The sequence below is a fragment of the Oncorhynchus keta genome, chromosome 17, assembly GCF_023373465.1.
Source record: "Oncorhynchus keta strain PuntledgeMale-10-30-2019 chromosome 17, Oket_V2, whole genome shotgun sequence".
NCBI classification, from domain to species: Eukaryota; Metazoa; Chordata; class Actinopteri; order Salmoniformes; family Salmonidae; genus Oncorhynchus; species Oncorhynchus keta.
In genome coordinates, this window is record NC_068437.1 from 33251028 (window position 1) to 33276621 (window position 25594).

At 44.5% G+C, this 25594-nt stretch overlaps 1 protein-coding gene across 36 annotated transcripts; it reads left to right on the forward strand.

Annotated features, from left to right (window-relative positions):
* The first annotated feature begins 785 nt into the window (after positions 1–785).
* Positions 786–22710, forward strand: LOC118395744 (PHD and RING finger domain-containing protein 1-like). 36 transcript variants are annotated; one of them, XM_052465943.1, is made up of 20 exons: positions 837–1914; positions 2673–2783; positions 2924–3111; positions 3397–3480; positions 3801–3934; positions 4187–4278; positions 4409–4584; positions 5028–5163; positions 5243–5361; positions 5461–5654; positions 5846–5974; positions 6063–6223; positions 6441–7492; positions 7541–7636; positions 7709–8430; positions 8550–9865; positions 10088–10164; positions 10994–11182; positions 14859–14987; positions 19329–22710. In XM_052465943.1, the coding sequence occupies exons 1-20, from the start codon at positions 1827–1829 to the stop codon at positions 19491–19493; spliced, it is 5358 nt and encodes a 1785-aa protein (XP_052321903.1). In that variant the 5' UTR covers positions 837–1826; the 3' UTR covers positions 19494–22710. The 36 variants fall into 36 exon arrangements, with proteins under 36 accessions (XP_035645523.2, XP_052321885.1, XP_052321903.1 ...); XM_052465936.1 differs by having other exon boundaries at positions 7541–7612; positions 7661–8430; XM_052465942.1 differs by having other exon boundaries at positions 7541–7612; positions 7685–8430.
* The last annotated feature ends 2884 nt before the right edge of the window (positions 22711–25594 follow it).

Consider the following 25594-nt stretch of genomic DNA (forward strand, 5'->3'; position numbering starts at 1 on the left):
TCATGTCACTGGGCGGCTCGTGACTGTGCTTAAATTTGTAGTCTGTAATAGTTTACAAGCCCTGCCACATACAACGAGTGTCAGAGCAGTACAATTCAGTCTTACCCCTGTATTGACGCTTTTCCTGTTTGATGGTTTGTCTGAGTGCATTGCGGGATTTCTTATAAGTGTCCAGTTTAGAGTCCCACTCCTTGAAAGCGGCAGCTCTACCCTTTAGCTCAGTGCGTATCCAGTAAAGGGGGATTTACTATTCTTTGGAAGCAGAATAACTTTCGCTTCCCTCCAGACCTGAGGGCACAGACTTTCTCGTAGGCTTAAATTGAAGATATGGCAAATAGGAGTGGCAATATCGTCCGCTATGAACATCAGTATTTTTCCATCCAGGTTGTCAGACCCCGGTGGCTTGTCATTGTTGATAGACAGCAATAATAGTTTCACCTCTTCTACACTCCCTTTAGGGAATTTCCATATATTTGATGCCATTCCATTTGTTCCGTTCCAGCCATTATTATGAGCCGTTCACTCAGCAGCCTCCTGTGGTTCCCATCACCAGCAGTTCTGTCTCATGGCAGGCTCGAGAGCCTGTGTAGGGAGTTATGGAGTTTTTGAATGACTGAAGGAGAGGGATGTTTTTTTATAACTTTTTTTGTGTAATACCTGTGGATTCATATTTTTTTCCCTTCTTTGTAATTGAAATGACATTTTTTGCATTTTTTTTACCACCCCCGTCCAGTTGGTGGCAGCAATACGATAATAGTTGTAAAAGACACAGAGAAGAAGAAGAAGAAGAGAAGCGTACGTTTGGCCATTTCCGTCATTCCAGCCTGCGGTGTCACTCAACAAAAATTGTGGACTAAGCAGTTACTCCAAACATGTCATTCACAACCGTGTAGGGTAGGTGTAAACACCCTGGCTTTGCACGTTCGAAGTATACAATAACCTACGCCTGGATAATGATAACTTTTAAACTGACAACATATGAATGTCACATGCACCGAACATAACGAGCGTGCAAGTGAAGTTATATTTAGGCTCAAGCTAATGCTAGCAGTAGCATGCTAGCATTTAGCAGACTATTATCCATAACAATGCAGGTACTGGTAGCTAGCTAAGAATATTCCATAACTTGCACGTTTTCTTTGCAATAAGGTAGGTAACGAAAGCTTATTTACAACGGTTTATTTAGCTAGCTCTTTTAGCGGGCATACATTTACAGTGCAACACCAAAGTCGCTCAATGTTTTTGTTGTTGAGGAAACAGAAGGCAGTGGAGCAGCAGTAGTTAGCTACCTAGCTACTTAATTACTCGTTAAGGTTAACAGCTACTACTAGCTAGGTAGCTAACACATCTACGAAGAAGATAACTTGATATAAATGTCTTTCATTTGTCCGTCTGGATTGTGCTTGTAATTTATGCCTGGAAAACTATGTAGTCATAGTTATCTACAGTAGGTAACGTTAGCTAACGTTGACGCAAATGTTCAAGTCTGCAAACGTTAACTCGCTAACGTAGCTAACTCACGTCTCACAATGGCTAACTAGCTGTCCACTTGTGACATGTTATAATTGACTTACAAAGCTCCCTCACATACCGCTATCTCATGCAGTAGCTAAATCCGTATTAACAGTGTGAAAATGCGTTCTTGTTGCATGTGCCAATACTGACTACACAGGAAATCGTTGTTGTGCATGGACCAGGTGAATAGTTGTGGCACTAATTTTAATTTCATGTGTTTTCCAGCTACTGAAAAGTCATATGTCTCATTTGAAGCATAGCCTTTGATATTTAGCTAGATATTGGTGCAGGAAGCTCTCTGATGTTCAGCCATGGATGAAGAAGACAACCAGGATGAGCTGATCAACCGGAATGCCTCACACAGAAAAGATAAAAGGCCTGCAGTATGGGCAATTTCAGGTATGGAATCATATTTCTACATTTTATGAATACCCTAAGGAGTGAATCTGGTTTGGAGTGTTTTTTTCAAACTCTTGTGCATTTACCCCCTTAGTTCGGTTTGTTTGGACTGGTGTGAATACTATCTGCACTCAGGAGCGCAGTAAACCACAAATAGTGGTTTGCTCAGAAAGGGTCTGATTCAATTCGTACTGTGGTGAGGTTTGCTGCAAAACACAGGAAAATAACCAGAATCGTGCAGTATTATTGGTTATTTGACTACGAGCATTTGATGAAATGCATGCTGCATCATAACTTAATATCCTTTAAACTTTCTGATTATAGCAGCACATTTCTGAGCGCATCGGATGCAGATTAGGGGAGACGGGGCTATACCGGGGATACAAGCTACTGTATAGCCCTTTCACGTCACAGTTAGAGCGGCTATTGCGCTGTTTCCTCCCGCATGTTGTTGGAAGACCTGAGCTAAAGTCATATAAAGATTTGGACACAGTGATGCTTCATGATAATCATAGATTAATTTAACGTGAGAATTTTTGTCCAATAAACAAATTACTTGCATGGACACATGGTTTTGTTTGTTTTTCATTTGACAATGTGGGACCAACAAAAAACTACGTAATAAATAATCAAATTCTGATTCGAACTACAGCTCAAAACTATGTTTGAAAGCGCCCTTAGTGAAATGGCCTTCATCACTACTGGTATTGAAAATAATTCGATTACTTACTCATCTACTTTTATTTGTCAACTTACAGATGAAGACAGCGATGAAGGTGGGGAGGAATCTGAGGGAGCTTCTGACAGTGGTGAGGAGGAGGAAGACTTCCTCGATGGAGAGGAGGAAGAAGAGGAGGATGACAGTGATGGTGAGAAACTATGGAAATGTAGGATTCTGTACTCATGGAAAATAATCAGTAATGGTCCATGGTACGCTTTTAGTATCCAAGGTATAGATCTACCACTTGAGTTTCATAATTTCTGATCATACGACATACTTGTTCCTCAGATGGAGAAGAGGACGATGTGGTAGAGGGTGCGGTGGGGGGAGCGTCTACTGACTTGGCAGGTCTGAGCTCAGACGAGGACACTGAGAAATGCCCCATCTGCCTAAACTCCTTCCACAGCCAGCCCGTGGCCACGCCAGAGAGCTGCGAACACTACTTCTGCCTCGACTGCATCCTGGAGTGGTCCAAGGTGGGTGGGTGACATTAGAGGGTGCAAAATGAGAGGTCATGGGGTAAAAGCTTTTTATTCACTTAAGTGTTAGTGCAGACACAAAATGTCAATATTGTCGGAAGAACTAGAAGTCGGAAGAACCCGTCAAATTCATGAGCGTCACTGGAACCTTGGTCCAAAGGCGCCACACCTCAGCTTTCACTTTCAGTCCTATAAACAAAGGTTTTGTTAACTCAGATAGTAATTATATGTTAAAGTGTGTCCAAATGTTGTGCCTCCAATCGTGGTTTGTTCTTCCCTCAGAATGCAAACTCCTGTCCTGTGGACAGAATAGTCTTCAATAACATCTACCTGAGAAAATGTTATGGAGGGAAAGTGCAGAAAATGGTGAGTTAAAAAATCGGACTTTCTCTTGGTGAATGTCTTTTAATTGCCTTCTTTGGTCTTGATTTAATGTTGTGCATGGTGTTTCTGAATGTATTGTTGGAGAGGGGGGTGTTCTGAGAGGTAGAGAAGTAGATACTACACATGGCATGTGTATTCCTCATGAAGGGTGTTTGATTTATTTTGTGGCAAAGACCATTATGGTTGAAACATTGTATATACAAATATGGGTCATGCATGGGAACTCCAGACAGTCATTGCCAGACAGCCATTACAGACAGTCATTCTCGTCATTGCTCTATGTGCATGATGATTGAGTGCAGATCACAGTGCAGAAACCAGTGAAGGAGGGCCAGGAGGAGGTGATCGACCTGGAGCTGGAACAGACTAGCTGCGAGGTGTGTGGAGGGAGTGACCGTGAAGACCGCCTGCTGCTCTGTGACGGCTGTGATGCTGGGTGAGACAATTAACACACGCCACCTAGCGTTCTGGGATTGTTCCTGATTAATCATACAATCAGGAATAAATGTATCTATCTGATCATTCCAATTAACCCTTTGAATTTTCCCTGGTTTTTATTTTCTGATCATATCCATGTTATCTCATTCTTAACCTGGTAGGTACTTTGAAACACTTTATGAATGCGGGACTTGATCATATCCATGTTAATACCTACTTTCTACCACTCCATGTCTGTGCTCCATGGAAGGTACCACATGGAGTGCCTGACCCCCCCGCTGGATGCTGTCCCTGTGGAGGAATGGTTCTGCCCAGAGTGTCAAGCCAACAACCGCCGTTCAAGTAATAATACTCAGTACTGACTCATTACGTCTTCCTCTGAGGAATACGTTGACAATACTCTTTGTATAAAGCAATATAAAAAAGTCCTTTTACCAAGATCCCAGAGTTCATCAATGTTATTGCTCCTCAGGGGGTTCAGTGGAAGAGCAGAGCAACACGGAGAGTCTGAGCAGCGCCCGTCCCACAACCAGCCGCTCCCGCCTCCCTGCGGCAGGCCCCACCCGGGCCATTGCCCGCACCCAGCAGAGTGAGAGGGTCCGCGCCAGTGTCAACCACCACCGCATCACCCAGGCACGCATTGCACAGGTTTGGCATGAGGCGTGTTGCTTCCTATTGGCTTCTCTGTTCTGCCTCACTACACTCCGCTCCTCGCCACTAGTGTCAACAGCCCTTACTCTGTAGCATTGATATGAATTCTGTAATCAAAGATTATTTCGTGAGCAGCATGATAATGTACTTATGAAAAATGATGTTTCCCATGTTTTCTCTCCTGGGTTGAATTGTGTATGATGTTTTTTTTGTTGATTAATGATGACACTGTTATTTTGTCATGTTTGAATGCGCTACTTGCACCAAGTAACATTTGACCTGCAGGTCTAGAATAGAGAGCCAGAGGGTGGTGGTGATGCTGCAGGCTGAGTGATGCTGCAGCCTGCCTCATTAGACGGCTGTGAAGTTCATGTTAAGTAAAGCATGTCCAAATAGACAGCAGAGAATAGTAGAGTGATGCAGTGTACCTCTGGTCTCAGATCTCCCCCAGCTTTCTGATGCCACAGACCACCTGGCTGGATGAGACTATCAATGCAGTGGTGGCTGGACTCAACACAGCTGTGTACATACGGAACCTCACACCCCGCGTTCCATCCAGTCGACGACGCAGGACAGGTGAAAAAAATACACACACGCACCCATGCACGCACGCAAGCCCTACCAGGGTTTTTAAAAGAGATGCATTTGCCCACAGTAAGGCGCAGGAAAGGCCAGAGTAAGAGGTCTGCCACGGGTGGTAAGGGCAAAGCTGCAGGCACCGGGGTGAGGAGGAGGAAACGGCGAGTGAGGAGGACCAAGTCCAGAAGGAAACTGGTGAGACTTCAAATTTAACAATTATAACATGAAAAATATAGTGACTATAACAAAATGACAGAATCAGTGCTCATGTTTAATCTGACTGTGTGTTCCTAGGTGGTGAAAAAGGAAGCTACGTCACGTGGTCGTATAGCCCGTAGCCTCGGGATAGGGAAGCCCAAACGGGGCTCGTCCCTTCCCTCTGTGTACCAACCTTCACAAACCACTCTGGGCAGTATGAGGGCTGACATAGGAGCTGCTTCGCTCTCTGTCTATGGAGACCCCTACGATCTGGACCCCTTCACTAGCAGGTCTGTCTCAGTCACAACTATGACATAACAGTACTTTATTCATCTAGAGAATAGAGATCTCCATCTAAAGCTGACAACAATAATTTCAAACAAAACCATGAAGTGGAAAAATTATAGAAAATAACAGACAATTGTGGAATGGACCTCAACATGGTTCTGAATGTTTTGATTGGCTGTTGATCCCACCCCAGGGATGGTGATGAGGAGGAGCAAGCCTCGGCCACGTCATCACTGCTGGAGGCCAAGAGGCGTGGCTTATCTCGCTCTGCACTCCTCTCACACCAGCCTGTGGCTCGACCAATCACTGCTGGCCTCTCTAGGTACCCCTTCTCATCTCCCAAATGTTATTTTGTTTTGTAGCTCACATCCTTCAATATGATACATGTCTGACCTGTGGTTGCCATGGAGTTGTAGGTGGGGCTCGAGCCTTCCCCAGTTGGAGGAGGTCGCAGAGGTGGCCCCAGTGCCTGACCTGCTGGGCAGCATCCTATCAGGGCAGAGCATGCTTCTGATGGACAGCTCAGACGTAGTCATTAACAGAGATGGATCCCTCAAGGCTATCAAACCAGGTGAGCAGGCTGCTAGGGTTTCTTACTTTCTTTAGTTCAATCTCTTGTCTTTTTTTTTTTCTCAGTATTTTGCTGGTACTGTATCTATTACCTGACTATTTAAGAACTAGTCAATGTTTTATTGCTTGTTAACCATTGATTTTGAAGTCTGTTGGATTCTGTGTGTTACACAGCAACATCATGTTGAGTCAGTTATTGTGTTGTGTTTGTGTTATAGTGGGTTTGTCGTCATCCATGCCCAGCAGCAGTAGGAGCAGCAGCTCTGGTGAATCAGTAACCCAGCTCCACTCAGAGATGTCCCCTACCACAGCAGCCAGCTCCCTTTGTCTCCCCATTAATGGAGACCTGGTAGCAGGACCCTGCCTGTCCCCTCTCACCCCTTCATCCCCCCACTCGGCCACTTATCCAACTCCCATCCTGAGTCACCCACACGTCCCTGCCCCCTGTAGACCTAGTCCTGGACACAGCCACTGGGAGGACACCGGTGTACTACCCCCCCATGGGAGCCAGAGGGCTGCCACCTCCACTCCTACCCCAGACTCTCACTCCAGAGGTAGGGAGAATGTGCCACCACAGCCCCAGGCTAAGAAGGCCGCTGCTAAACCAGTATGGGAAGCACCAGTATTGGTGACGAATGGCAATGCCAGCAGAGGGGGTAGTAGTGGTAGTAGTGGTAGTAGTAGTAGTAGCAGTGCTAATGGTAGTGGTAGTAATAGCTTGCCTGATGCCTGTGTGAACAGCCTGGGTGGGAACAGGGGCAGGCAGCAAAGTGTGGACCAGCAGCAGGGCAGGACAGAGGGACAGAGACCAGACAGAGCAGGCCCTTCCTCAGGCTTCTCCAGCTCCTTCTCCTCTTCGTTCTCCTCTTCTGATTCTCCATCTAACCCTGCCCGTACCTCTTCATCAGCATCATCCACGGTGTGCTTCCGGATCAACGCCAGCTCTGTCTGGCACGCCAGAAAGCTTAGCAAGGCTTCTGCAATTGTTGCAGCTGGAAACTGTCTAGAACCAGCGTCTCCGGAGGAAGAGGAGGCAAAGAGGAAAAGAGAGGAGCGCAGGAAGAAACACAATCTACTGACGTCCTCACACACACCGGTCAAAGAGGAGAAGGAAGAGGGGGATATATACGATCCCTTCCATCCAACCGGCTCAGACAGCGAAGCAGAGAGCCATGCTGGGGGGAAACCAACCATGGTGCACAAGGAAGGTCCCAGCCAGCAGGTGAAGGAAGGTCCCAGCCAGCAGGTGAAGGAAGGTCCCAGCCAGCAGGTGAAGGAAGGTCCCAGCCAGCAGGTGAAGGAAGGTCCCAACCAGCAGGTGAAGGAAGGTCCCAGCCAGCAGGTGAAGGAAGGTCCCAGCCAGCAGGTGAAGGAAGGTCCCAGCCAGCAGGTGAAGGAAGGTCCCAGCCAGCAGGTGAAGGAAGGTGCCAGCCAGCAGGTGAAGGAAGGTGCCAGCCAGCAGGTGAAGGAAGGTGCCAGCCAGCAGGTGAAGGAAGGTGCCAGCCAGCAGGTGAAGGAAGGTGCCAGCCAGCAGGTGAAAGCCCTGTCACTGGAGAGGGATGAGGGCTCAGGAGAAGGTCTGGAGGTGAAGAGGGAGCCAGAGAACACTGCAAAGCCTGGTCACAGTCCTCACAACCCACCCAGGTCTGTGATGACTGGCACCAGCACACCTCTGTCCCAGAGCCAGGTCCATCTGAAGAGGGAGAGGAATGAGCCAGGGGGTGAGAAAGGGCAGCACAGCCAGACTGGCAACCGTAGAGAGCCCCAGAACCAGCAGACTACTCCTTCCTTATCCAGCTTAGCCTCCAGCCACCACAGAAACAGGATGGTGAAGACTGAGATAAAGTCAGAGCCCCAGGACAGCCCCTCCAGGTCCCCATCCAGGTCTAAATCACACTCCAGGCCCCCAGGCCAGGGGAGGAAAACATCCAAAGGCAGGGGGTCTTCCATGGAGCGGCGGTCTGCCTCAAACAGTCCAGAGGCAGGCAGGAGGAGGGGAGACAAGGCCCTGGACCAGGCAGGGAGGAAGAGACGTTATGAGGGGGGTAGGAGAGGAGACAAGGGGCGAGAGAGTTCTAGGCGTTCGGGATCGAGGGAGAGGAGAAGGACTCGGTCCCCGTCAGACAGCTCTATTTCTGATATCTCTGAGAGGTCTCGCAGGAAGAAGAGACGGTCACGTTCTCCCTCCAAAGACAGGAGGCGCTCCAGGTACTAATGTCATTGTTTGATCATGTTAATTCTGCACACAGTGATTTGGTGGTGTTTAATTATATATTTATTCTTGTATATTTCCTATTATGATAACTATTTCTAATATTTTGATTAAGGTCATGGTCAGGCTCCAGCAGTAGAGAGCGGTCCAAGAGGAAAAAGCAGAGGAGGGGGAGCAGGGAGAGGAACGAGGGCAGAGGGAGTGAAAGAGAGAAGGGTCGCCCGTCAAAGGACAAGAAGCGTGATTGCTCGCAGTCTCGCTCACGTTCCCGTTCCAGGTCCAGGGAGAGGAGGAAAGACCACTTCCGATCACAACCATCATCCTCCAGATCAAAGGACAGGGTTGAGGTGCGGTCGAAAGACCGGAAGAGGCCGAAGTCTAGGTCGCGATCCAGAGAGAGGAGGAAAGAAGAGGGGTCACAGAGACCACTAGGGTCTTCCTCAACCACCACCTTCAATAAGCTAGAAGAACAGAAAGAGAAGAAAAAGGTACAAGTTCTCCCCCGCGTCCCTCTGAAAGAGGAGAGCGAGACTAAAGAAGAGAGAAAAGAGCGAGAGATCAAACAGCAGATGCTTTCCTCAGGACTCAAATCTCTCTCTGTCCTCTCTGCCTCAGAGGTGAAAAAGGAGAGTGACAGCAATGACAGAACAGAGAGACTTGTCTCTCTCTCAACAAAACTACTCAATGAGTCTATGCTGCTAAAAGAGATTAAAAAAGAGAAACCTGCCTTTGATATGTTGGAAGAATCACTGGATAGTAAACCAATCAAAAAAGAAAAACCTCTGTCAACATTCAGCACAGTCAAGGACTTACAACAGCACAAGGAGATCGAAAAAGAACACCCTTCCGCCCTCATAAAGGAGGCGTGCGCAGGCTCCACATCAGACATAGCAGATCAAAAAGATCAGGCGTTAAAGGAAACCATCACGACTGAGCCCATCTGGCCTGAGCTGCCTCAACACCTAACCTCCAACATCCCTGTTCCCCCCACCCAAACTGGCCAATCCAGCCCAAGCTTCTCAACACTCAGCACACACCTGGTCCTTGCTCCTCCTCAGGCTGCTGAGAGTATAGCCAGCCAGCAGGGGACCCCATCCCTGATTCCTCCTGTACCAGAGGCCCTCACAGAGACTCCTCCACTAGTCCAACCCATCTCAGTGAACCCAGAGAAGCACGAGGTAGAGGAGCCTTCAGACGATGACATGGACGTGGACATGATGCTGGACAGCCTGGACTATGTGAAGACGGAGCCAGGAGGAGAGAGTGGCGAGGCTGGGGTCAAACAGGAGAAGGAAGGAGAGGGGGAGAAGGGGAAGACTGGGGGAGAACTGGTGCCAGTCACGGCAGGTGCCAAGGTCAAACCCTCGGTGAAGAGGGTCACCTGGAACCTGCAGGAGCCAGAGGGGCCACAGCCAGAGAAGACTGGCACTAGTGAGTTTTTTTTATTGTACCCTTTTAAAACATTTAAGCATACCATAACCTAGATTGGCACAATTAGAGCCCTTACGTGTTAAATTACATCAATCAACAATTTGTAGTCAACTCTTTGACTCTGGTTCAGAAACAACCTCTAATTCACTTAACACAGAGAGGGTCATAGCTCTTGAATTAGGAACAGCTAATTAAGATGTGTTGTTTTTGCCTTCGTCTCAGAGCTGTCCCTCTACAAACTGAAGCTGAAACAGGAGGGAGCTCGCAGACCTGCCTCTTCCGCCCAGGCATCCAGTCAGGTACGGCTCATTACGTTGACCTTGCCTACTTACCTAGATAGCTGATTTGTTCTGTGTGGTGTGAGGTCAGTGCTTAGCTTCAGGCCTCTACCGCTGTATGCTGTCTTTCTTTCCTGCTAATGTGTAGTTATGATCAATCAGTAAACTGGCAGTTCATTAAGAAACGGCACCTAGTCACGGCATCATACTGGCGGCCGGTCATGTCAATATCAAGTAGATGTTCTGTTGATCTTTACAGATATCTGTGATTTAGTGCTCAACCTTCAGTACAAACTATTCCTGTAATAAACATGCACCTCTCCTAAAAGGCCACAAGGTGGTAGACTGTCCGTTTTGACTCGGAGTGCAGTTGTGGCGTGTCAGCGGATAGCCAGTGCAGATCAAATAGGGCCCAAGAGAGATCATGTGACTGAAACTTGAACTGATAGGGGGTTTTAATGGTGAAATGAAAGTAGAAACCTTGCAAGGGAAATCAAAACTGGAGCAAAGTTGCGTCACAAAGGCTATGTGCTGATAATACCTTAACACAATAACATATTTTCTGATAGGGCATGTTGAGGCAAGAGATGGTCGAGATTTATGCCCTGGTTAGGTCATATTTCTGTTGTGAACATGACATTAAATTAAATTAAAATTAAAATGTTATTGTGCTGTCATTTAGCAACACATCAACTTGTGTTACTTAATTTATTTTTTATAATTCACCCTCAACATAAATACACAGTTTAAGTTAATGTTAAACTTGCCCACACATCTCAAATTGGGATTTGTCCAATAATCAAAAGGCTTACATGTGAAGATTGCCTCATCTAAATATTCCCACCTATAGGAGGCTCCCTTGGGGGCTACGTCACTCACTGACCCCAAGGTCCAGAGCACCAAGAGGGGCAGTGTGTCCATAACGCTCCCTAGTGCCATTTCCAGCTCCAGCAGCCTAACCAACGTAGCACTGTCTAAACCTGGGCAGGAGGAACCCAACGAAGACCTGGGAGAGGATGATGTTTCTAGGAACGATAAGGTGAGTCTGAGAGGAGGAAGGAAAATGATGGTCTTCAAAAGGATCTATGCATATTTGGGTGATATCAGTAGCAGCTGTCTAGGTCCCTTACTTTTTTCAATCTTTAATAAAAACATGCCACTGGCTTTGAGTAAAGCCAGTGTGTCTATGTATGCGGATGACTCAACACTATACACGTCAGCTTCTACAGCGACTGAAATGACTGCAACACTTAAGAGCTGCAGTTAATTTCAGAATGGGTGGCAAGGAATAAGTTAAATATTTCAAAAAGGAAAAGCATTGTATTGGAACAAATCATTCACTAAACCCTAAACCTCAACTAAATTGTGTAATGAATAATGTGGAAATTGAGCAAGTTGAGGTGACTAAACTGCTGGAGTAACCCTCTATTGTAAACTCATGGCCCAAAAATATTGATACAACAGTAGCTAAGATGGGGAGAAGTCTGTCCAAAAGAAAACACTGTTCTGCCTTAACAGCACTATCAACAAGGCAGTTGCTATAGACTAGAGGTCGACCGATTTAATCGGAATGGCTGATTAATTAGGGCCGATTTCAAGTTTTATAACAATCGGTAATCTGCATTTTTGGACACCGATCATGGCCGATTACATTGCACTCCATCCACGAGGAGACTGCGTGGCAGGCTGACTACCTGTTATGCGAGTGCAGCAAGGAGCCAAGGTAAGGTGCTAGTTAGCATTAAACGTATCTTATAAAAAACAATCTTAACATAATCACTAGTTAACTACACATGGTTGATGATATTACTATATTATCTAGCTTGTCCTGCGTTGCATATAATCGATGCGGTGCCTGTTAATTTATCATTGAATCACAGCCTACTTCGCCAAACGGGTGATTTAACAAGCGCATTCGCAAAAAAAGCACTGTCATTGCACCAATGTGTACCTAACCATAAACATTAACGGTGTTCTTAAAATCAATACACAAGTATATATTTTTTAAACCTGCATATTTAGTTAAAAGAAATTAATGTTAGCAGGCAATATTAAACTAGGGAAATTGTGTCACTTCTCTTGCGTTCATTGCACGCAGAGTCAGGGTATATGCAATAGTTTGGGCTGCCTGGCTCGTTGCGAACTAATTTGCCAGAATTTAACGTTATTATGGCATAACATTGAAGGGTTGTGCAATGTAACAGCAATATTTATACTTATCGATGCCACCCGTTAGATATATCATTTTCAAAATGATAGTTTCCGGATTTGACCATATTAATGACCTACGGCTCATATTTCTGTGTGTTATTAAATTATAATTAAGAGAGAAATAGTCCTTTTATAACTACAACCTAAAACTTCTTACCTGGGAATATTGAAGGAACCACCAGCTTTCATATGCTCTCATGTTCTGAGCAAGGAACATAAACATTAGCTTTTTTACATGGCACATATTGCATTTTTTACTTTCTTCTCCAACACTTTGTTGTAATTGTCATTATTACAAATAGATATATATATATATATATATATATATATATATATATATATATATATATATATATATATATACATACACAAAAATCGGCCGATTAATCGGCATCAACTTTTTTTTTGGGGCCCTCCAATAATCGGTATCGGCGCTGAAAAATCATAATCGGTCAACCTCTACTACAAACCCTAGTTTTGTCGCCCCTGGACTACTGTGCAGTTTTGTGGTCAAGTGCCACAAAGAGGGACTTGCAATTGGAGCAGAACTGGGCAGCATGGCTGGCCTTAGATGTACACAGAGAGCTAACATTAATCATATGCATGTCAATCTCTCCTGGCTCAGTGGATTGACTTCATCACTACTTGTATTTGTAAGAGGTACATGACATGTTGAATGCACCGAGCTGTCTGTTTGAACTACTGGCACACAGCTCAGACACCCATGCATACCCCACAAGACATATGCCACCAGAGGTCTCGTCATAGTCCACAACAGCCTATGGCAGGCGCACATTACTACATACAGAGTCTTGCGAAAGTATTCACCCCTCTTTGCATTTTTCGTATTTTGTTGCCTTACAATCTGAAATTAAAATGGGTTTTTGGAGGCTTTGTATCATTTGATTTACACAACATGCCTACCACTTTGAAGATGTAAAATATTTTTTATTTTAAAACAAACAAGAAATAAGACAAAAAAACAACTTGAGTGTGCATAACTATTTACCCCCCCCCAAAGTTAATACTTTTTAGAGCCTCCTTTTGGGTGGGTTCTGCTGGTGTACAGCAATCTTTAAGTTATACCATATATTCTCAATTAGATTGAAGTCTGGGCTTTGACTATGCCATTCCAATAGGTTTCCCCTTAAACCACTAAAGTGTTGCTTTAGCAGTATGCTTAGGGTCATTGTCCTGCTGGAAGGTGAACCTCCGTCCCAGTCTCAAATCTCTGGAAGACTGAAAAAGATTTTCCTCAAGAATTACCCTGTCTTTAGCACCATCCATCATTCCTTCAATTCTGACCAGTTTCCCAGTCCCTGCCGATGAAAAACATCCCCACAGCATGATGCTGCCACCACCATGTTTCACTGTGGGGATGGTATTCTCTGGGTGATGAGAGGTGTTGGGTTTGCGCCAGACATATCATTTTCCTTGATAGCCAAAAAGCTAAATTTTAGTCTAATTTGACCAGGTTACCTTCTTCTATATGTTTGGAGTGTCTCCCACATGCCTTTTGGCGAACACCAAATGTGTTTGCTTATTTTTTTCCCTAATCAATGGCTTTTTTCTGGCCACTCTTCCGTAAAGCCCAGCTCTGTGAAGTGTGCGGCTTAAAGTGGTCCCATGGACAGATGCTCCACAGCGGAGATTGGAGTTTTGCAGCTCCTTCAGGGTTATCTTTGGTCTCTTTGTTGTCTCTGATTAATGCCCTCCTTGCCTGGTCTGAGATTTGGTGGGCTGCCCTCTGACAGGTTTGTTGTGGTGCCATAGTCTTTCCATTTTTTTATAATGGATTTAATGGCGCTCTGTGGGATGTTCAAAGGTTCAGATATTTTTTTTTATAAAAACCTTTATCTGTACTTTGTCCCTGACCTGTTTGGAGATCTCCTTGGTCTTCATTGCTTGGTATTGCAGACTCTGGGGCCTTTCAGAACAGGTGTGTATATATATACTGAGATCATATGACACTTAGATTGCACGCAGGTGGACTTTATTTAATTAATTATGTGACTTCTGAAGTAAATTGGTTGCACCCGATCTTATTTCGGGGCTCCATAGCAAAGGGGGTGAATACATACTGTATGCACACACTACTTTTACTTGTACTTTTTTTGTAATTTGAACTATTTTGTATATGTCCATTACATGAAATCCAAATAAAAATCCATTTAAATTACAGGTTGTAATGCAACAAAATAGGAAAAACGCCAAGGGGGTGAATACTTTTGTAAAGCACTGTAGAGCCATGACTACACTCTATTCCAAATCAAGAATAGGGGCCTGAGGGAACACACTTGATGTGTTGTGAAATCTGTTGTGAATGTATTGTAAGAATATAAGTGCCTTAATTTTGCTGGACCCCAGGAGGAGTAGCTGCTGCATTGGCAACAGCCAATACTTGTTGCAAGTGAATTACCAGTCCCATGGTAATATGTAAATACATGGCTCTGGGCCCCTTTTATAGTTGTGTGTGTTGACCAATCCCTGGTTTCTGTCCACAGTACATAAAGAAGCTCCACATGCAGGAGAGAGCCATAGAGGAGGTGAAGCTGGCTATCAAGCCGTTCTACCAGAAGAGAGACATCACTAAGGACGAATACAAGGATATCGTACGCAAGGCTGTCCAGAAGGTACACCTGATCATTGGCTAAAAATGTGTCATGTGGTTTGCAATTATAAATTAAAATGAGTTTTTATGGAAACTGGAGAACATGCACATAATAATGGAACCAAATATGTTAATCATGGGAGTGAATCTTTGAATGAAGTGTCTTTCATTGGTTGATGGTAGGCAGGGGTGGGCAACTGGCGGCCATGCAGCCCCCTATTTGAAGGCCTCTCGGACCAATTGGTTGTGCATAAGAGTTTTTCCTCTTATGTCAGTCACTGATGGTTAGTCCTCGTGAATAAACACTTTCACTTCCGGCGCCGACAGAGATGGCCGCCTCGCTTCGCGTTCCTAGGAAACTATGCAGTTTTTTGTTTTTTTACGTGTTATTTCTTACATTAGTACCCCAGGTCATCTTAGGTTTCATTACATACAGTCGAGAAGAACTACTGAATATAAGATCAGCGTCAACTCACCATCAGTACGACCAAGAATATGTTTTCCGCGACTCGGATCCTGTGTTCTGCCTTACAAACAGGTCAACGGAATTGATTCCATGCAGCGATCCCCAAAAAAAACGACTTCGTAAAAGAGGGAAACGTAGCGGTCTTCTGGTCAGACTCAGGACATGGGCACATCGCGCACCACTCCCTAGCATTCTTCTTGCCAATGTCCAGTCTCTTGACAACAAGGTTGATGAAATCCGAGCAAGGGTAGCATTCCAGAGGGACATCAGAGACTGTAACGTCCTCTGCTTCACGGAAACATGGCTCACTGGGAAGACGCTATCCGGGGCGGTGCAGCCAACGGGTTTCTCCACGCATCGCGCCGACAGAAACAAACATCTTTCTGGTAAGAAGAGTGGCGGGGGCGTATGCCTCATGACTAACGAGACATGGTGTGATGAAAGAAACATACAGGAACTCAAATCCTTCTGTTCACCTGATTTAGAATTCCTCACAATCAAATGTAGACCGCATTATCTACCAAGAGAATTCTCTTCGATTATAATCACAGCCGTATATATCCCCCCCCCAAGCAGACACATCGATGGCTCTGAACGAACTTTATTTAACTCTTTGCAAACTGGAAACCATTTATCCGGAGGCTGCATTCATTGTAGCTGGGGATTTTAACAAAGCTAATCTGAAAACAAGACTCCCTAAATTGTATCAGCATATCGATTGCGCAACCAGGGGTGGTAAAATCTTGGATCATTGTTACTCTAACTTCTGCGATGCATATAAGGCCCTGCCCCGCCCCCCTTTCGGAAAAGCTGACCACGACTCCATTTTGTTGATCCCTGCCTACAGACAGAGACTTAAACAAGAGGCTCCCACGCTGAGGTCTGTCCAACGCTGGTCCGACCAAGCTGACTCCACACTCCAAGACTGCTTCCATCACGTGGACTGGGACATGTTTCGTATTGCGTCAGATAAAAATATTGACGAATACGCTGATTCGGTGTGCGAGTTCATTAGAACGTGCGTTGAAGATGTCGTTCCCATAGCAACGATAAAAACATTCCCTAACCAGAAACCGTGGATTGATGGCAGCATTCGCGTGAAACTGAAAGCGCGAACCACTGCTTTTAATCAGGGCAAGGTGTCTGGTAACATGACCGAATATAAACAATGCAGCTATTCCCTCCGCAAGGCTATTAAACAAGCTAAGCGTCAGTACAGAGACAAAGTAGAATCTCAATTCAACGGCTCAGACACAAGAGGCATGTGGCAGGGTCTACAGTCAATCACGGACTACAAGAAGAAACCCAGCCCAGTCACGGACCAGGATGTCTTGCTCCAAGGCAGACTAAATAACTTTTTTTGCCCGCTTTGAGGACAATACAGTGCCACTGACACGGCCTGCAACGAAAACATGCAGTCTCTCCTTCACTGCAGCCGAGGTGAGTAAGACATTTAAACGTGTTAACCCTCGCAAGGCTGCAGGCCCAGACGGCATCCTCAGCCGCGCCCTCAGAGCATGCGCAGACCAGCTGGCCGGTGTGTTTACGGACATATTCAATCAATCCCTATACCAGCCTGCTGTTCCCACATGCTTCAAGAGGGCCACCATTGTTCCTGTTCCCAAGAAAGCTAAGGGAACTGAGCTAAACGACTACCGCCCCGTAGCACTCACTTCCGTCATCATGAAGTGCTTTGAGAGACTAGTCAAGGACCATATCACCTCCACCCTACCTGACACCCTAGACCCACTCCAATTTCCCTACCGCCCAAATAGGTCCACAGACGACGCAATCTCAACCACACTGCACACTGCCCTAACCCACCTGGCCAAGAGGAATACCTATGTGAGAATGCTGTTCATCGATTACAGTTCGGCATTCAACACCATAGTACCCTCCAAGCGCGTCATCAAGCTTGAGACCCTGGGTCTCGACCCCGCCCTGTGCAACTGGGTACTGGACTTCCTGACGGGCCGCCCCCAGGTGGTGAGGGTAGGCAACAACATCTCCTCCCCGCTGATCCTCAACACGGGGGCCCCACAAGGGTGCGTTCTGAGCCCTCTCCTGTACTCCCTGTTCACCCACGACTGCGTGGCCACGCACGCCTCCAACTCAATCATCAAGTTTGCGGACGACACAACAGTGGTAGGCTTGATTACCAACAACGACGAGACGGCCTACAGGGAGGAAGGAGGTGAGGGCCCTCGGAGTGTGGTGTCAGGAAAATAACCTCACACTCAACGTCAACAAAACTAAGGAGATGTTTGTGGACTTCAGGAAACAGCAGAGGGAACACCCCCCTATCCACATCGATGGAACAGTAGTGGAGAAGGTAGCAAGTTTTAAGTTCCTCTGCATACACATCACAGACAAACTGAATTGGTCCACTCACACTGACAGCGTCGTGAAGAAGGCGCAGCAGCGCCTCTTCAACCTCAGGAGGCTGAAGAAATTCGGCTTGTCACCAAAAGCACTCAAACTTCTACAGATGCACAATCGAGAGCATCCTGGCGGGCTGTATCACCGCCTGGTACGGCAACTGCTCCGCCCTCAACCGTAAGGCTCTCCAGAGGGTAGTGAGGTCTGCACAACTCATCACCGGGGGTAAACTACCTGCCCTCCAGGACACCTACACCACCCGATGTTACAGGAAGGCCATAAAGATCATCAAGGACATCAACCACCCGAGCCACTTCCTGTTCACCCCACTATCATCCAGAAGGCGAGGTCAGTACAGGTGCATCAAAGCTGGGACCGAGAGACTGAAAAACAGCTTCTATCTCAAGGCCGTCAGACTGTTAAACAGCCACCACTAACATTGAGTGGCTGCTGCCAACACACTGTCATTGACACTGACCCAACTCCAGCCACTTTAATAATGGGAATTGATGGGAATTGATGTAAATATATCACTAGCCACTTTAAACAATGCTACCTTATATAATGTTACTTACCCTACATTATTCATCTCATATGCATACGTATATACTGTACTCTATATCATCGACTGCATCCTTATGAAATACATGTATCACTAGCCACTTTAACTATGCCACTTTGTTTACTTTGTCTACATACTCATCTCATATGTATATACTGTACTCGATACCATCTACTGTATGCTGCCCTGTACCATCACTCATTCATATATCCTTATGTACATATTCTTTATCCCCTTACACTGTATAAGACAGTAGTTTTGGAATTGTTAGTTTACTTGTTGGTTATCACTGCATTGTCGGAACTAGAAGCACAAGCATTTCGCTACACTCGCATTAACATCTGCTAACCATGTGTATGTGACAAATAAAATTTGATTTGAATTTGCTCATGTTAGCTAACATTTTTTAGATTACAAAGTTAGTTTACTGGCCAGCTATCTAAACTTGTTATTATGATCAAATTACCAGCCGAGGGGCCCCCGCCTTGTGATTTTGTTAGTCACTTTCACTTAGATATCATATTCAAAACTGCAAACATTGCTCTCCACCCTATGGCAAAATGTGTAGAATTGCAGGAAATTAACTCTAAAATGTAAAATGTTTCTCTGCTGTCAAGATGGGGGCCACTAAAATGTCAAATGTTTTGCTCGCAATGCGGGGGGGCTATGAATGTGGGTACTGATGTGGGTAAAGAGACACGTGAGCAACCTCAGCCCTTCATGAGTTCAGATTGTGGCCCCCACCCCCATAAAAGTTGCCCATCCCTGATATAAGGGCTTGCCCCGACATGTGCAATATGAGAGTTTAGATTTACAAGAATCGACTGAGTCTTACTCTAATTCTTGCAGAAAGACAGCCATTGTGTTTCACTGTGGATTTAAATAAAGTAATTTGACTGTGCTTGTACATTGCTTCACTAACATGCATGTGATTTTGTTTTCCATTGCATTTCCAGGTCTGCCATAGTAAGAGCGGGGCGATCAACCCAGTAAAAGTGGCCAACCTGGTCAAAGCCTACGTGGACAAATACAAACACTCCAGGAAATACAGGAAAGTAGAGGATGGAGGGAAGACACAGGAGGCAGAAATGGATAGAACAAATGACCCAGAGACCCCATGAGGACCCCACATTCATCCACACGCCCTGGAGACTCAGCTATTTTCACACTAATTTGATTATTTCTGTTATCAAATTGTCACAGGTTGTTAGGGGACTCAAGGACTTTGAGAAATACTGCCTCCAGATTGGCTATTTTATTCATTGTTTTTGGGGATTATAAAGTTGTTACATTATGTTCATAGTAATTCACCATCTCACAAAATAATGGAAGAGCCTTTTCGTTGAAAGATGTGGAAATAACTTAGTGGACCCAATGTGGTCTTGCACTTTGATTACTACCGACTGACAAGCATTTGTTTTTGAATTGGATTTGTTTCAAGATTCACACAAGGCCAGACCATCTCCATGCACTTTGTTTTCATGGTCTAGCATGGTCTACTCTTTGAGAGGTTCCCACAGAGATTCTGTCTTAAACGGACAGCTCTGTCAAATAGCCTTTCCATCAAGAGAGGTTGAGGAACAATGTGAATGAGCTTTTTCTACAGGCAAAATGTCTGACAAGAAGCAGTGCTGACTTTTCTTTTTTAAATGGTGTCTTTTGTATGGGAGAGGGGTGTTTATCTGTGGCATGAGTCCTAATTCTGTGGTGTCAACGTTTAATGCTGTCATTGACATATTAGATGAAGAAAATAATGCCACAGTGCAGAAAAATACATGTATGCAAATTTGTAGAGTAGGAACGTTATTTCTGATTTTAGATTTGGTGTAAATCTAGATTTTGGATTCACTATGTACGCCCTTCCAGTTCAGTTAGCTTCCTACTGAGTATTCACAAATGTATACTGTGAATGGTTCTGGATGAAGTTTGTTGTTTTTGTGAATGTCTCTGTGCTATGGGATGTGGGTCCGATGGAGTGCTGGTTGGCAAACGGTACAGTTAGGCTCTTAAGTTGACCAGTTTCTCACAGCAGGAAAATAGTCTTGTAGCAACAGGAAATTTTAATTATAACTAAATACCATTTTTGTAGGGGTTGATACATTTTTAGTTGGGGCAAATCAAGCCTGAAATTTTAAAGTGGAAATATCAAACTTTAGAAGCCTTTTTAAACCACGAATACTCTGCATGTTTGCATTTCCTGCTGTGCCTTGAAATGTCCTGCAACAACAGGGTGATCAAGTTAAGATCCTACATCTGTATGTGGCTACACATAGTGGCTGTCTTGAGTGGTGTTCAGATTGAGTCAACGCTCCTCTGGTGTCTCTTGGCAGAATACCTGAGATAACACAACTCAGACTTCCCATAAAACATGGTTGTTGATAAAGTTTCTGTTATGTGTGCATTTTCTCAAATTCAGACTAGGCCCAAAGTGTCTACTGGTTTTAATTCTAATTTTACTTCAGCTATTGACTAAGACATAGGAAACTAGGTGAGACTTTAATTAATCAATTGACAAGTAATTTGCCAAGGAGGAATGAAAACCTGCAGCCCTGGGGGACAGGAGTTTAATAAGTTTTGAAGCTGAGTGAATTCTGCACCTTCACCATTCTTTTCTGTTATTTTACAGTTATTTCAGAGTCAAGTGGCTAGTCCTGTTGTGTATTGGTATCATAAGCTATAGCATAAGACAAAGCAGACAATGCCTGTCTCGCAGCTTAATGTTGTTTGCAGTTATTCACACTTGTTTATGAACTCAACTCGTTGCTCACATTTCCTTTGAAAGATTGTCTGATTCAAAAAGAAAATGTTCCAATTTGAATAACATTTGCAAAAACAAACTGATTTTGTTTCGTTACTTACAAATATCATTATACTAGTCGTGGGGAGTGTGTGCATGGTTAAATAGCTAACAGTCCGTAGTCAGGGCCAGGATGTTTTTGATGACAACATGACCTGACTATAAAAAAAAACGAACAAAGGCCCAACGTTTTTCCTAGTCAGGTGGCGTGGGTGGGAGAAACTGGCCCTTGTCATACTGTATGCAATTCATGTCATCCTTAACACTGTTTCTCATTGGAGGAGGTGGTTGGCTTCCTTCCTGCTAATGAATACTGCTGTCCACTGTGCCTCAAAACAGTTGGCCGTCTCAATTTATTTTCAGATTCCTCTTAATCTATTCTAAAATGTTCTATGTAGAAAAATGCTTGACACAGTCACCCTATCTTTTCCTTTTTTGTAATTGACGTGTCCATACTGTGTGTGTTCAGTAGAACGGGTGTGTGTGGACCTGCCTCTTTGGCTAAGCTTGTCTTGTCCTGCACCTTGGACTTTACGATAAAAATGTCAAATCAATCCTGGAATATTATCCTCTTGGCACTTCTGTAAACCTGAAAGGACTGGATAGGTATATCAGAGGGCAACATGGAGCTATTATTGAATTGTGTATGCTGTACCTATCTGATCCTTTCAGATGTACTTGAAGTGTCCAGGGGTTGATTGGATTTGAGCATGTACTGTACCTTTTCTCCCCTCATTTACTTGACACTTAGGACAAGTGCTTCAAAAGGGGAACACAAAATTACAACTAAGTGAAATAAAAGTAAGATTTGTCCCAATTTACATTTTGCTCTGATCATGTTTTACTAACATGCTACATTTAAGGGATAACTTTTGTGACCGTATGGGCAACATTTTGGAAACGAACCCACAATTATAATACCATAATATTTTACGTGAGGGTATTAGACATTTTTTTACAATTTCCTCTCAAACTGTGATGAAATGATGAGAGGGGTATTTCACCAGGATTGGGGTTATATTCATTCCAGTTCAATTCCTGTCAACTTTTAAAGCAGCCATGAAATTTCTCCATAGGAATGCATTTCAATGCCTGAATTGGCTGGAATGAAGGTGGAAACCCCAATCCTGCCTGATTTCTACTATTCTGATGTAGGTTTCTCTGAGCCATGGTTTGTTGCTCTATACTGAGCCAGTGGAGAGGTTTTTTCTTTCCGTCCCTGGCAGGTCTGTATTATCCTTACTGCTGCCTTGACTATAGCTCACTGGGCCTGGGCCAGACTCCTCAAGGTCTCACTGGGCCTGGGACAGACTACTCGAGGTCTCACTGGGCCTGGGCCAGACTACTGGATGTGTCACTGGGCCTGGGCCAGACTACTGGACGTCTCACTGGGTCAGACGACTGGAGGTCCCATCGGGCCTGGCCCAGACTACTGGAGGTCCCATTGGGCCTGGGCCAGACTACTGGAGGCCCACTCAAATGTTTGTACATATTTTTCTGGGACAATGTAATTAATAATAAAAAATACAATTATCTCGAAAGTTATTTCTTATTTCATTTATCAAAAGAAGACCTATTATAAGATAAGTGGCCCTCTGTAACTCCATTGGTAAAGAATGGTGCTTGCAATGCCAGGATAGTGAGTTAGATTCCTAGGACCCCCCCATACGTAAAAACATGTATACACTCATGACTAAGTTGGTTGGATAAAAGTGTCTGCTAAATGGCATATACTTTATTATAATTTCCAGGGTATTATTTTGGTGCCTCAACGTTTTTATCTAAAGTAAATATAGAATATCTTTAAATTCTCGCTTCTCAGTGTTCATACAAGGTTACAACAAACTAAACCCTACCAAACAAGTGTCTGTCCAAACAGCCTTCACTTACCCTAGAATGGAGACAGATTATGGTATAGAAATTAACATTACATTCTCTGGCAACAGCTCTGGTGGACATTCCTGCAGTCAGCATGCCAATTGCGTGTTCCCTCAAAACTTGAGACGTCTGTGGCATTGTGTTGTGTGACAAAACTGCACATTTTAAAGTGGCCTTTTATTGTCCCCATCACAAGGTTCACTTGTGTAATGATCATGATGTTTAATAAGATTCTTGATATGCCATAACTGTCAGGTGGATCGATTATATTGGCAAAGGAGAAATGCTCACGAACAGGGATGTAACGAAATTTGTGCACAAAATATGAGAGAAATATGTTTTTTGCGTATGGAAGATTTCTGAGATTTTTTATTTCAGCTCATGAAACATGGGACCAAGACTATACAGTGAGGGAAAAAAATATTTGATCCCCTGCTAATTTTGTACATTTGCCCACTGACAAAGAAATGATCAGTCTATAATTTTAATGGTAGGTTTATTTGAACAGTGAGAGACAGAATAACGAATGTCACAAATGTTAGAAATTGATTTGCATTTTAATGAGGGAAATAAGTATTTGACCCCCTCTCAATCAGAAAGATTTCTGGCTCCCAGGTGTCTTTTATACAGGTAACGAGCTGAGATTAGGAGCACACTCTTAAAGGGAGTGCTCCTAATCTCAGTTTGTTACCTGTATAAAAGACACCTGTCCACAGAAGCAATCAATCAGATTCCAAACTCTCCACCATGGCCAAGACCAAAGAGCTCTCCAAGGATGTAAGGGACAAGATTGTAGACCTACACAAGGCTGGAATGGGCTACAAGACCATCGCCAAGCAGCTTGGTGAGAAGGTGACAACAGTTGGTGCGATTATTCGCAAATGGAAGAAACACAAAATAACTGTCAATCTCCCTCGGCCTGGGGCTCCATGCAAGATCTCACCTCGTGGAGTTGCAATGATCATGAGAACGTTGAGGAATCAGCCCAGAACTACATGGGCAGCTGGGACCATAGTCACCAAGAAAACAATTGGTAACACACTACGCCGTGAAGGACTGAAATCCTGCAGCGCCCTCAAGGTCCCCCTGCTCAAGAAAGCACATATACATGCCCGTCTGAAGTTTGCCAATGAACATCTGAATGATTCAGAGAAAAACTGGGTGAAAGTGTTGTGGTCAGATGAGACCAAAATGGAGCTCTTTGGCATCAACTCAACTCGCCGTGTTTGGAGGAGGAGGAGGAATGCTGCATATGACCCCAAGAACACCATCCCCACCGTCACACATGGAGGTGGAAACTTTATGCTCTGAGGGTTGTTTTTCTGCCAAGGGGACAGGACAACTTCACCGCATCAAAGGGACGATGGACGGGGCCATGTACCGTCAAATCTTGGGTGAGAACCTCCTTCCCTCAGCCAGGGCATTGGAAATGGGTCGTGGATGGGTATTCCAGCATGACAATGACCCAAAACACACTACCAAGGCAACAAAGGAGTGGCTTAAGAAGAAGCACATTAAGGTCCTGGAGAGGCCTAGCCAGTCTCCAGACCATAATCCCATAGAAAATCTGTGGAGGGAGCTGAAGGTTCGAGCTGCCAAACGTCAGCCTCGAAACCTTAACGACTTGGAGAAGATCTGCAAAGAGGAGTGGGACAAAATCCCTGTGTGTGCAAACCTGGTGGCCAACTACAAGAAACATCTGACCTCTATGATTGCCAACAAGGGTTTTGCCACCAAGTACTAAGTAATGTTTTGCAGAGGGGTCAAATACTTATTTCCCTCATTAAAATGCAAATCAATTTCTAACATTTTTGACATGCGCTTTTCTGGATTTTGTTGTTGTTATTCTGTCTCTCACTGTTCAAATAAACCTACCATTAAAATTATAGACTGATCATTTCTTTGTCAGTGGGCTAACGTACAAAATCAGCAGGTGATCAAATACTTTCCCCCCTCACTGTACAATCATATTGTAACGATCCTGGGTTTATAAGCGCGGATTCAGTGTATAATATACAATGGGGGTTGGCAACTATGTGTGGCCTCCAGCCAATTTGTTTCTGAGTTTGTAGCTAGTTGGCGAGCCAGAACATAATTAACCTATTAGCAAATAGCCTACTAGCTGTCCAATTCATACTCCTAAACTACATATTTAACACACGCGGTTAGTGGGCTAATGTATTACATGAATGGTGACCACAGCCCTGTCGAAAATACATTTAAATCGTTTAATATGTGATTCTTTCCACTCTGCTTCATGTATTCAATATATTCCATTTCAAATGTAGTTCCTAGTGCGGCTTTAATTCCGGCTATTATGACACATCTGGCAGTTCCTTATCTGTCTGTACCTAGACACTAGTTAGGGGGCACGATGACGTACAGTACTAAAGTAAGCATTAAACAGTAAACGTCCATAAATAACTGTTGTAGAGATTGCATTGAGACAGAAGCATTTGTCATGTCGTGTAAATGTAAAACAACGTTGGGGTTCCCGAGTGGCGCAGAAGTTTAAGGCACTGCCTCTCAGTGCTAGAGGGAGGCATT